Below are 14,091 nucleotides of genomic sequence, written 5' to 3'. Positions count from 1 at the left end.
GGTAGTGTGCTGACGTGGATTGAGAACTGGTTGTCAGACAGGAAGCAAAGAGTAGGAGTAAATGGGTACTTTTCAGAATGGCAGGCAGTGACTAGTGGGGTACCGCAAGGTTCTGTGCTGGGGCCCCAGCTGTTTACACTGTACATTAATGATTTAGACGAGGGGATTAAATGTAGTATCTCCAAATTTGAGGATGACACTAAGTTGGGTGGCAGTGTGAGCTGCGAGGAGGATGCTATGAGGCTGCAGAGTGACTTGGATAAGTTAGGTGAGTGGGCAAATGCATGGCAGATGAAGTATAATGTGGATAAATGTGAGGTTATCCATTTTGGTGGTAAAAACAGAGAGACAGACTATTATCTGAATGGTGACAGATTAGGAAAAGGGGATGTGCAACGAGACCTGAGTGTCATGGTACATCAGTCATTGAAGGTTGGCATGCAGGTACAGCAGGCGGTTAAGAAAGCAAATGGCATGTTGGCCTTCATAGCGAGGGGATTTGAGTACAGGGGCAGGGAGGTGTTACTACAGTTGTACAGGACCTTGGTGAGGCCACACCTGGAGTATTGTGTACAGTTTTGGTCTCCTAACTTGAGGAAGGACATTCTTGCTATTGAGGGAGTGCAGCGAAGGTTCACCAGACTGATTCCCGGGATGGTGGGACTGACCTATCAAGAAAGACTGGATCAACTGGGCTTGTATTCACTGGAGCTCAGAAGAATGAGAAACGTTTAAAATTCTGACGGGTTTAGACAGGTTAGATGCAGGAAGAAAGTTCCCAATGTTGGGGAAGTCCAGAACCAGGGGTCACAGTCTAAGGATAAGGGGTAAGCCATTTAGGACCGAGATGAGGAGAAACTTCTTCACCCAGAGAGTGGTGAACCTGTAGAATTCTCTACCATAGAAAGTTGTTGAGGCCAATTCACTAAATATATACAAAAGGGAGTTAGATGAAGTCCTTACTACTAGGGGGATCAAGAGGTATAGCGAGAAAGCAGGAATGGGGTACTGAAGTTGCATGTTCAGCCATGAACTCATTGAATGCCGGTGCAGGCTAGAAGGGCCGAAAGGCCTACTCCTGCACCTATTTTCTATGTTTCTATGTTTCTACCCCAGAGGGCTGTGGAGGCTTAGTCGTTGATTATATTTAAAACCGAGAACGATAGATTTTTGGATATTAAGGGAATCAAGGGATATGGGGATAGTGCAGGAAAGTGATGTTGAGATAGAAGATCAGCCGTGATCTTGCTGAATGGTTGAGAAGGCTTAATGGGCTGAATGGCCTACTCCTGCTCCTATCTCTTATGTTCTGCATTCTACAGTTTTCTTCTTCACTATCAATCACACTGCCAAATTTTTGTATCACCGTATTAAAGGAAGGATATACTTGCATTGGAGGCTGTTGAGAAAAGGTTCACTAGGTTGATTCTGGAGATGAGGGGGTTGACTTATGAGGATAGGTTGAGTTCGTTGGGCCTATACACATTGGAGTTCAGAAGAATGAGAGATGATCTTATTGAAACTTATAAGATGATGAGGGGGCTCGACAAGGTGGATGCAGTGGGGATATTTCCATTCATAGGGAAAACTAAAGCTAGGGCACATAGTCTTAGAATAAGGGGATGCCCATTTAAAATTGAGATGAGAAATTTCTTCTCTGAGGGTTGTAAATCTATGGAATTCTCTGCCCCAGGGAGCTGTGGAGGCTGGATCATTGAATACATTTAAGGCGGAGATAGACAGATTTATGAGTAATAAGGGAGTAAAGGGTTATGCGGAGTGGGGAGCGGGCGGGGAAGTGGAGCCAAGTCCATGATCAGATCATGGTCTTATTGAATGGCGGAGCAGGCTCGAGGGGCCAAATGGCCTACTCTTGCTCCTATTTCTTATGTTCTTAATGATGCCCCCTGCATTGAAGTCTAAATCATTGATATATACCACAAAAGCAAGGACCTAGTACTGAGCTCTGCAGAACCCCACTGGAAACAGCCTAGCAGTCACAAAAAGACCCCTTGACCATTACCCTTTGCTTCCTGCCACTGAGATAACTTTGAATGCAACTTGCCACTTTCCCTTGAAACCCTGTCTACTTCTGACCAGTCTACCATGCACCACCCTCATTGATCCTCCTTGTTGCCTCCTCAAAAAATTCAATCAAGTTAGTTCAGACACGACCTTCCCATAACAAATCCCTCACTGACTGTCCTTGATTAATCCGTTCCTTTCTAAATGATGATTAATACTGTCCTTTAGAATTTTTTTCCAATAATGTGGCCACCACCGAGGTTAGGCTGACTGGCCTGTAATTACTCGATCTATCCCTTAAACAATGGTATAACATTAGCAGTCCTCCACTCATCCAGCACCACCCTATAGCCAGGGACATTTTGAAATGATGGTCAGACCCTCTGCTATTTCCTCCTTTGCTTCTCTTAACAGCCTTAGATACATTTCATCCAGGCCTGGTGATTTATCTACTTTCAAAGATGCTGAATCCCTAAATACTTCCTTCCTCTCTCACTGTGTTTAACTCATCTAATATTTCATACTCCTCCTCAACCACAATGTCTGTATTATCCTCTCTTTTGTGAAGACAGACGCAAAGTATTCATTAAGAACCATACCCATGTCTTCCGCCTCCACACATAGGTTACCTTTTTGGTCTCTAATAGGCCCTAATCTTTCCTTAAGCTATCTTCTTGCTCTTTATGTATTTATAAAACATATTTGGGTTTTCCTGATGTTACTTGCTAATATTTTTTTTGTGCCCTCTCTTTGCTTTCCTAATTTCCTTTTTAATTTGACCCCTGTACTTTCCATGTCCAGGACTATGCAGAAATCTGTATTTAGCCCAAAACAAAATAGTTTATTTAAGCAGTGCAGGTATTCAGTATATGTGGAAATGATTCAATGCTAAAAACAGGAACAGAAACAATGGTCCTGTTTTGTTAAACCTCACTCCAACTATTGTTCATTATCTCCAAAGATGAAGGCTTCTACCCAAAAAAATGCTTTTCACAAAGTATTACTCATTACTTAAAATTTTGTTTTGATCAGGTCAATATGAATGGATATTCTGTGCTACACATTAATGATACCAAAGTTGAAAATGATAGTCTCAGTTTTCACAATCGCAAAAACTAGCTCTGAAAAATAAAAATTTAACACTGATGTAGCAGAGAATGCTTGTCAGATGGAGCTAAGCCTACTTATACCTAGGGAAATTCTGAAATTGTTACCAGGTTGAGCCACGCACTCTGTAGCAGTGCATCATTTGGAGCATGAAATGTGCTCCAATTCTACAAGAATTAAAAAGATTATTACAAAATGGTACCAAGCAATAAGCGTACAACAGGTAGGGCTGGATTTTCGGCTTTGATGTTTTTGGGGCGGTAATGGCGGCAGGATGGCAAAGTTTGCACCCAGGAACAGTTTGCTCCTCAAAAGTAACATTGGGCAGTTAGGCCCTGAGTCAGGGAGCACAGCGCGAAGGGAGGCATGGTACATCTCTCCCGGGCGCTAGCATGGGAAACTCCCGAGCTAAAAAGCCGGGCCAGGAAAACGATGGGGGGGGGGGGGGCGGGGGAAACCTAAATAAAAAGCCACAAAAAATTCCCAAAACATTGCCCACGCTATCACAACACAAATCACAAAAAAAATTAAAGAAAAAACAATCACACTTTCCTTAGGAGTCCATTATTTACCTCTCCACTGTCGGACCGCCTGATTTCCCAGGCGTTCACTGTGGGGCGCGTTTCGGGGTGCACGGGTTGGGCAAGAGTCAAAACTCGCGCTAGTGTCACAAGCAGGGGCATTGTACACCGGCACAACTCTTCTGGGCATGCTGCTCCGCGCCGCTACAAAACCGGACCCGAGGTTCGCTGCGAGACGCTGGAAGCTGACCACACAGCCAGAACAACCTCACCACCGCCGCCATTGCCGCCGCTCCGGGGCACAAAACGGAGCAGAGAGGAGCCGAAAATCCACCCCGTAGTATTGTATCAATGACCTACTCACCTTACATTTGGAACTGGGTCATTTGAAAGTTCAAGTACAGGCAGGAAAAAGTATTTACAGAAGAAGGCTTTTGAAAACAGATCCATGATACATTCACAAGTGTCAAGAAATCTTAGTCTGTTCCAGCAACTTCTTCCTTGACCAAGTTCTGCAGCAGAAAAATATAAATGTTTTAATTAATAGTTCAAAAGGTTTAAAAAAAATGCATATTCTGTGGTTTCATTGCAGTCTCTGCTTCTATTTCAAAATACCCAGCATTACAAATGGACAGTCAAAGGTAAAGGCTGTAAATCTGACATAAAAATAGAAAATACTGGAAATATACAGCAGGTCAAGTCATCGTCTGTAAAAAGAAATCACTAGGGGGAGCAAATTCGGTCGCGCCTCTGTTGCGGCATTAATCCAGGCGGAGCGGTACCATTAGCGCCTTGAAAAACTTGGCCTTGCCCACCCAGATATTCGTCAGTATCGGTCGAAGAGCTGACAGGGGTGATAATTCAGCTGTTGCATACCAGAGTTGGGGTTGGGGGGCAATAACGAAAGTTTTGTCGGTAAATTTTGCAGACCCATGGCGCATGCACCGAACTCCAAATCAGATCCTGGGAAAAGCCGAGTCTTAAAGGTGCGGCATAGAAATGCACCCATTAAAGTTTTCAAAATCACTTGTTTTCAACTTGTATTGTTATGTCTGTCTGCCGCTGCAAACTCGGAGGCTCGTGCACCGTGCTCTGTGCAAACGTTGCACTGACTGTGACCTCCGAAGGAAGTGCTGCCTCATCCCTTTAAGTAGCCACCAGTTAACGACTCTGCAAGCCTGTACCGACTGTTTGTTCAGACGTTGTTATTGGCTGGCCTCAATGCGTCGCACACACCTAATTTACCGACCGGGGCGCAAGTGTGCGTGTTGCACCAGGAATATGTCATGATCGGAGAGATCATCAGCAGCCAGGCACTAAAGGTTTGTGCCCCCGGTAAACCGCAAATGAATTTTCTGTTGGGGCGCTAAAAGCTGCGCGCCTAGTCGCTAAGCTCTAACGTTCACATTAACGCCGCTAACTAAGGCTATAGACAACCGAAAATCCAGTCCCTAGTAGATTATTGACATTTTCGGGTTTTACACCCGAAATGTCATCAACCTGTCTTTTCTCTTAACAGATGTTGACTGAGCAGCTGTGTATTTCCAGTACTAGAATATTACACGTGGAATTTACACATGGCTAATGTTAGAGATAGTGTAGGATAGAAAATAGATAAAATTATGTATCTTTAGGTGCCTTCCACATTAAATTATGAGGGAGAAATTGGGTGCATTTGCACCTCCCGTTAGCCTAAGGCTGCAAATGAGTTTACGACCGGGTGCAGCGCTGCTACCGATCCCTACTAAATTAGGCGGGAGTTTAGCGACGTGCTACAGCATTGCGGCCCGATTGCCTGCGCCCGGAGAGTGTGACGTCATCACCGTGCGCATTGCCCCGTTAGCGCCTGCTTCAGGGGCGAAAATTAAAGGAGGTGGCCGGCTGCTGAGAAAAAAAAATTGTACATTTTCGTTGATGCTCCGGTTGCGGTTTATTTGCGGGGTCGGGGCCACGATTGCTCGAGTGCCAGCCTGATTGCACGGCACTCCCGCTTCCCTGTGTTCCAGGGAGGCGGATCCTTCTTTGGCAGAGTATGCAGCTTGTGCCCTTGCGTTTAATTGAGGTAAGAGCCCCTTGTACACGGCAGCTCTACGCTGCCCAGTGTGTAGTGCTGCTGAGGCATGCGCCCCGTTATTGCCCCAGGAAGGAAGTGGAGCGCTTGATTTAGCGCAACACTTCCTTCTGGGGGCGGTAACCTGAATTTATCGAGAGGGACGAGACTTCTGCGCCTGCGGCAAAGTCTTGCGCCTCCAGAGTGTTACCGACCCCAAATGGGGCGATACACAATTTCTAGGCAAAATTTTTGGGAGCTGTTAAATGCAGCCTCAGCTAAGCTTTTTTCTCTAATTTTTCAGTGACAGAATTGCTGCACACTTTTTTTTATATCAATTAAGGAAAATCTTTTGCTAAAGTCTTGTTGTAATAGCTTTACTGGACCATTTATGATAATTAAAAACAATAGTTCTACCACATTATCATAATTGCTCCGCAAGTCATCTACTGCTGGCACTGAAAATTAATATTCATGACAAGTGTTCACAAGAGACAAAAGAACGAGGGAATGGACTTAATGGTATGTGAAAAACCATTCAAAGAAAGAGGGATAACTCTCTGTAAAAGAGTCATTTTACAACAAGTGAGATACTCCAAGCAGTCGAAATAAAAAGTGTATTTAGACATCCAACATGCATTTGACAAAGTTGCACACAAAGTTATTAATCAAATTCAAAGATGTGGGGATTCAGATTAAGCCTGATTATTGCGAATAGATAAGATACTGGTTGATGGGTAGAAAAGTACAATTAGTCGTTAGAGGAGTTATGTTGGACTGGGAGGTGGTGGGAAGTACCGAGTAGGATGGCCTAAGGCTCGGTGTTGGGATCAGTATGGTTTCTCGTACAATAATTTTTTTTTCTACTTTCCTGAGATGTGGATGTCGCTTGCAAGGCCAGCATTTGTTGCCCATCCCTAATTGCGCTTGAGAAGGTGGTGGTGAGCTGCCTTCTTGAACTGCTGCAGTCCTTGTGGTGAAGGTACTCCCATAGTGCTGTTAAGAGAGGTAGTTCCAGAATTTTGACCCAACGACTATGAAGGAACGGTGGTAAACTTCCAAGTCAGGATGGTGTGTGACTTGGAGGGGAACTTGGAAGTAGTGGTGTTCCTGTGCACTGGTCCTTCTACGTGGTAGAGGTGGTGGGTTTGGGGGGTGGTCGAGGTGGTGGGTTGGGGGGGGGGGGGTGATAGAGGTGGTGGGTTTGAGGGGAGGGGTGGTCGAGGTGGTGGGTTTGGGGGGGTGATAGAGGTGGTGGGTTTGGGGGGGGGTGATAGGGGTGGTGGGTTTGGGGGGGGTGGTGGTAGAGGTGGTGGGTTTGGGGGGGGTGGTAGAGGTGGTGGGTTTGGGGGGGTGGGGGTGGTAGAGGTGGTGGGTTTGGGGGGGGAGGTGGTAGAGGTGGTGGGTTTGGGGGGGGGTCGGGGTGGTGGGTTTCGGGGGGGGGGTGATAGAGGTGGTGGGTTTGGGGGGGGTGATAGAGGTGGTGGGTTTGGGCTCAGAAATTCAAAATAACTTGGGCTCAGAACTCAATGCAAAGTGGTGAGCAGATCAATGGCTGGTTTAGTTTAATAAGAACATAAGAAATAGGAACAGGAGTAGGCCATACGGCCCCTCAAGCCTGCTCCGCCATTCAATAAGATCATGGCTGATCTGATCATGGACTCAGTTCCACCTCCCTGCCCGCTCCCCATAACCCCTTATCCCTTTATCGTTTAAGAAACTGTCTATTTCTGTCTTAAATTTATTCAATGTCCCAGCTTCCACATTTTTCTGAGGCAGCGAATTCCACAGATTTACAACCCTGAGAGAAGAAATTTCTCCTCATCTCTGTTTCAAATGGGTGGCCCCTTATTCTAAGATCATGCCCTCTAGTTCTAGTCTCCCCCATCAGTGGAAACATCCTCTCTGCATCCACCTTGTCAAGCTCCCTCATAATCTTATACGTTTTGATAAGATCACCTCTCATTGTTCTGAATTCCAAAGAGTAGAGGCCCAACCTACTCAACCTTTCCTCATAAGTCAACCCCCTCATCTCCAGAATCAACCTAGTGAACCTTCTCTGAACTGCCTCCAAAGCAAATATATCCTTTCATAAACATGGAAACCAAAACTGCACGCAGTAAATAAAAAAGGAATTCCTTTATGTTCATCAGATCACAAGATAATTATGTTAAAAATGGTCTTTAAGCACATTTTAATTCATCATCCAGAAACACCATGCAGTCCCCCACTGGCCTTCACAGTCCCCCAACTTCCATTGGCCTTCCTGATCACTTACTGTACCTGCACACTAACCTTTTGTGTTTCATGCACAAGTACCCCAAGGTCGCGCTGTACTGTAGCACTTTGCAATCTTTCTCCATTTAAATAATAACCTGCTCTTTGATTTTTTTTCTGCCAAAGTGCATGACCTCGCACTTTCCAACATTATACTCCATCTGCCAAATTGTGGACAAGTGCAAAGTATTACACGTAGGAAGGAAAAATAAGTGACATACACACTCCATGAATGGTGTTGAAATAGCAAAGGATAAAGCTGGGAGAGGCCAAGGAGTCTTAGTTGAGTTGATGGGAAATATTTTCATCCAATGTAGGGCAGTAATCAACCAAACTAATCGAAGTCTGAATACCAAGCTGGAATGGTAGAATACAAGTCAGAGGATGTTGCAATGAAACTGCACAGTGCTCTGGGCATCTTGAGTACTATGTCTAGTTGTGGTTTTTAAGACACAAGGAAGACATTGGAAGCCATGCGGAGAAAAGCCATGATGTTGAGCTCTATGTAAAAGGTCTGATTTATGAGGGAAATTGGGAGAAACTTGGGCTTTACAACCTGGAAAGCAGACATCGGCAACATCCATAAGAAGTATACAAGCTCTTTAAAAGTATAGAGAAGATATACCTGGAATACTACTTTAAATTAAATTGCAAGAATGGTACATGCGGACAAAGGTTCAAAAGACAAACTTTAAAAAGTGAAAATTAAAATGCATTTATATAGCGCTTTTCATGTCCTCAAGACATCCCAAAAGCATTTCATGTACCAAGCCAATGATTTACTTTTCAACTGTTGGCACTTTGGCTAAAGTGGCAGTCAATTAGTGCAAAGCAAGATCCCATAAAACAGCAATGAAACAAATCACTGATAATCTGTAGTGCTGGTTGACTGATAAACATTATCCAGGACACAAAGGGAGCTTCCCTGCTCTTGTGCCATGGGTTCTTTTAGGTCCAATAAATAGGTAGGCAAGGGCCCTGATTTAACATCTGAGCCAAAAGATTGTACTTCCTTATTACTACACTTCAGTATCAGTGTGGATTGCAATGGAGCTTGTACCCATGACCCTCTGACTCAGAAGAATAACAGTCATCCAGATAGAGCAGTAGAGGTGAAAACCTTGGAATATTTTAACAATTGAGAGCTGCAGTGGAGGACTGCATGGTGTTTCTGGATGAATTAAAATGTGCTTACAGACTATTTTTAAATAATTATCTTGTGATCTGATGAACAGAAAGGAATTCCTTTTTTATTTACTGATGCAGGCTTTTTCTTTGCATGCTGCAAATTGCCCAGAAACCATGTTGGTAACAGTGACCTACCGACTGGAACCTCTGATCCTGAAACATTGCAGTAATATTACACCCCTTCAGATCCATTGGTACAACACAACTGTTTTAACAAAGTATGATGACATAAGGCCAACCTTCATCAAGCCTGCCAAACAGTCGCTGAATCCCTCAACGGCTCCCTCAGCATCTACCTCAAACACAGAAATGGAAAATGTATCAAGTCCACGTAATTCTCCTGTCATGCCTCAATGAAACTATGGGAAATCAATAACCAGCATAGGGAAAGCAAGTATAATGGGTGAGGAATTAGAAATGTGTGTGTTTATTTTTGAACTGAATTAAATAACTGTGGAAAGGATGCAATGAAGCAAATCAGATTTATACTGTGGATCTTGTAAGGAATTTATTATTAGCATTTCATGTATTTGTATCATAAATTTATAGGGCATGTAGAACAGTTAAATGACTAAAATGCTGATGATTTTTTTTACATCCTGACTTTAAATTTTTTTTTAATTGTACTTTTATGAAAATTGGCTATATTAACCTGCTTGCCTGTTTGTTCCCTGGCACTGCTAAGACCACCATTTTAGAATGAGAAAACTAAGCAGCAAGCATATTGTTGCATTTGCTATTTTTTTAAAGTTAGCATTTCCCTAGGAGCACAGTAAGTAAATGCACCAATTGTGAGTTTTGGAACAGTACAGACCAAGATCTGAATTTTCTGTGTTGTGATATTAGGGCAGACACACATAATGGAGCAGCTCCATGTTGTGCCACATTCCCACCCATCGAAATTGTATTTGCAATTTTCTGCTGGAAGTTGTCAGAAGAACAAATTTAAATTAGAAGGCAATCAGACCTTAATGTCAGACATCCAATTTTGCAACTTGGATTGCTTGTTTGCATGTAACTTTAAATCTGCTCCTATAAAACATGCATCTAGCATTGGTGGCACACTAGTGTGGAAGTTGGTCAAAGAGTCTCTGCAAGTACAACAACAACTTGTATTTATATAGTGCCTTTAACATAGAAAAACCCAAGGCACTTCGCAGGAGTGTTATAAGACAACTAACATACAAGTATGTTTGAGTTTGTGTGTATGTATTGGCACATGCGGCGGAGCCTGGTCTCCAGTCATCTTGGATCCTCTTGCCACTGTACCAAGATCTTGCTCAGTCAAGCCCGTGTGGTAACTGGTGTGCAACGGCCACTCCACGTTAAAAAAATTCACCCACAAGCATTTAAAATGAGTTCATCAGTCACCTGAGTACTCATTGTTAGTGTGGAAGCAAGTCATCCTTGACTCCGAGGGACTGCCCATGATGATAATGATGACTGCTGCAGTCCTTGGTGACTCATCATACTTGATAGCCATCAAAGGCTGGCTGGGGGAGATGTTAGACCTCTAGATCATTTCTTTTTGTGGGAGGGAGGGGGATTGAGAGACAGAGAAAGTATTCTGAGTGATGGATGGTAGAAAAAATGCAAGGGGTATAGGAGAGAATAAAAGGGAAAATCAGAACAGTAATTAAACAGATTGGTGAGGGGATAAATTTAAAAAAGAGTAAGATTGCTAACAATTGGATTTCTGATTTGAGTGATAGATGTGTGAATTCACAAAGCACCCAAAACAAAAGTGAAGAGTTAGAAGCATTAAGAACTATCGAATGGTGTTATGCAGCAGAGATATGGCTTAGGTTTGAACATGACTGGAAACTTAATATTCCTGGTTATAACATTTATAGGAGAGCTCAAGAGAACAAAAAGGGGATCGGTTGCAGTAATAATGGATCTTTATCAGTTCTAGAATGCAAGCCTGTTCTAAGGGGTTGTGTTAAGATCAAATTCACATAGACTGAGTTAAGGAATGGGAAGGGAAGTGGCACAATTTTCAATGTTAATTACAGGCTATCAAACAATGAAGATGAGTCTGGGCAACAAGAGCAACAAGGCAATAATAGTGGATGATTGTAACTATTCCAAGATATACTAGGATAAAAGTAATTAGTGTTCAAAGTGGAGATCCCTTTTTAAGCATGCATTTAAGATCACTTCCTAGAAGATGTTTCTTGCCCTAAAACTAGGGCCAACAATGCTAATGAAAATCATAAGGAATATAGAAAGTGTAGTAAAGAGATGAAGAGAGAGATTCAAAGGGCTCAACAGGAATATAAAATAAGACAAGTGGATAATATAAAAGGATAATATAAAACATATGTCGGGTACAGTAGCATAGTAGTTATGTTACTGGACTAGTAAGCCAGAGGCCTGGACTAATGATCCAGATATGGGAGTTCAAAGCCCACCACAGTAGCTGGGGAATTATTAATAATGGGCAATAAATAATGACCTTGCCAGCGATGCCCACATCCCGTGAACAAATAAAAAAAAGTAGTAAGGGCTTTTATAAGCATATTAAAAGTAAAAACATCTAAAAAGAGGGCCAGGACTCTGAAGAAGAAAGGGCAAATCTAGTTGTGTAGGAAGAGGATATAACAAAGATTTACATTAAATAAATATTTTGTGCTGGGGTTTATAAATGATGATGGAAAGGTTTACTAAAGGAGAATATGGAACAATTTGTTCCCCAATTCTTCTTAGATATACAACTTATTCCAGGAGGCTGGAGAGTGGTTAATACAAACATCTTTGTTTAAGAGAGGGAGGGTAGAATAAATTGGGTAACTATAGACCAGTTAGTCTAACGTTAGTTGTGGGTAAACTTTTAGAATCCATGGGGCCAAAATTCCCGTTCTGTGCCTCACGTTAGTACCTCCGGAGGGCACTAACGGGGCGCGGTGCGCAGGTGTTTTTGCTTGGAGGTGGGGGGGCCACTACTGGCTCCTTCGAAATTGCGCGAAAGGTAACGGAGGCGCGATCGCAATAGCACCGCGCCCTTGCCGAGCACATGATCCCTTTTCGTCCCACGGCGGCCCCTTTCCCCTCCATGGCAGAAATTGGCTAGCGCTCCATGTGGCCACCACGGGCGATGCCCACGCCAGCCTCACGGGTTGTGAACTAGGCCAGTGACCTAGGCCAGTGACCCATCGTGGGGTGAACCTTAAAGGAGAGGTGCGCTGCGCCATGTTTGTTTTTTCCCGAATCACCGGTTGGGCCGTTCGGCGCTCCTTTCGCGAGGTCCAGGCCACAACCATGCAGCCCGGCACTCTGTCTCGGTGCCGAGCTGCAGTCATGGCACCCCTTAGCCCTGGTGGCCCAGTGGAGTTTAACGAAGGTTGGGGGGGGGGCATTGAAACACGTCAGCACTACACGGAGCGCTCCCGAATTTGCCCAAGTAACACCCCCAAACCTGCCACAAAGGGAAGTGGAACGGCGACATTGCGGTCCACTTCCCTAAATGGGGTGTAACCCAATTTCACCCCCCATATTTTGAGATCAAATTAATGAGAATTTAGAGATTCATGGAATATTTAAAGGCGGCCAACATGGATTTGTTATTGTGTTTGACAAATAGCTTCTTTTTTTTAAGTGACTGATTGTGATGATAGAGTCTCCTGTCAAATTGACAGATGAGTCTTGGTTGTTGTGGGTTCGCTGATGGGAGAAGAACTCAGTCCTAGACGCACATATACAGCCGTGCATATAGCATTGAAAGCTAGATGAGGCAGATAGATAAGTTGCCTTGTGTTCCAGGTGCTCGACAGCAAGATTTTGCAACCTCACATTCATTCAAAATGATCGAGCAGACATCATGCATTGTGGTCAGTCAGGGACTGTATCTTCTCAGGTGGCGGGGTTTATACTGCAAGATTTTGTTAAGTGACTTTTAATGCGTCTTGAAAGCATTTGATCTTCTGACCTCTGTTTTGATATGCGGATTGCAGCTCACAGTGGAAGACGGCGTGGCAATTCTATCAGACTTGAGAATGGCATGTTCAGGCCGTCACAACTGGACTTCCTTTTTGATTGTGGCCTCAATTCCAGTTAAATTGCAGCGCTCGAGGACATCAGTGTTAGGCACCCTGCCCGGCCACTTAACGACAATGGTGCATCACTGCATTCACAAGACAGGATCATGTTTTTACCGAGGAGATCATCAACAGAGCACACTGTCTATCAGATAATGAAGTGCCATGAATGCCATGTAGTGCTCAAAGCAATGTCTAGAGTAAGGAAAGAAAAGAGCGGGCTAGAAACTCATTATACCCCAGGAATAAGCAGTATCGAGAACATTTTGAGAATTAGCGTGGGGGTGCTAATGCTTTAGACTGCACGCAAAATTCATTTTCACTGCTCTAAAAAATGTTTGGAGTGCTTAATCAAGCCTTGAAGGCTTAGCTCAGTGGTGTTACACTCAAAGGGTTGACCATTATCAGGTGCAGTCTAATCTCAACTTATCATTGCCACAAGCTTTTCCCAGGGGGAAGGGGAGGTTCATTGATAATGCAGCAGCTCATGCGCAGCATTGCTTGCTGTGCAGCTGCCTCAGCAAGGAGAAGCACAACAAGGAGAAGGAGCCGGAGGACTGAAGCAGGTATGCTCATGGCAGATCCACCTCAGTCGAGTGGTCAGGGTGAGTGAAGGCTTCAACAAATGCTACATACCATCATCTGTACCACAAGCTTCACACACTGCCCAAAGCACCAGACCCCCAGCACTCGGCCACCAGCAATCCCTACCTAGCACCACTCACACCCACATCTCATGCCTTGCACACAATGACAGCCATTCAACTATGGCAGGCACAAAGGTCATTAGTTATTAGAATGAATGAGATAGTATGATATGTTTATGTATAAAGTTATTAATGGAGTTTGCAATATTTTGTGGTCTCTCTCATTTCATCTTTGCGCC

General features: G+C 43.9%; 1 protein-coding gene across 5 annotated transcripts in view; it reads right to left on the bottom strand.

Moving 5' to 3' along the window:
- Nucleotides 1-14,091, bottom strand: part of ppp4r4 (protein phosphatase 4, regulatory subunit 4) — a 220,291-nt gene that overhangs the window by 37,455 nt on the left and 168,745 nt on the right. For all 5 annotated transcript variants that reach the window (XM_070879527.1, XM_070879522.1, XM_070879523.1 and 2 more), the window contains one exon: nucleotides 4,018-4,165. In XM_070879527.1, the coding sequence (XP_070735628.1) occupies nucleotides 4,018-4,165 (148 nt within the window). The remainder of the gene's footprint in view (nucleotides 1-4,017; nucleotides 4,166-14,091) is intronic.

Source organism: Pristiophorus japonicus, chromosome 4 (genome assembly GCF_044704955.1).
Source record: "Pristiophorus japonicus isolate sPriJap1 chromosome 4, sPriJap1.hap1, whole genome shotgun sequence".
NCBI classification, from domain to species: Eukaryota; Metazoa; Chordata; class Chondrichthyes; family Pristiophoridae; genus Pristiophorus; species Pristiophorus japonicus.
Note: the sequence above shows the minus strand (reverse complement) of the source record. Positions and strands in the feature narration are given on the sequence as shown.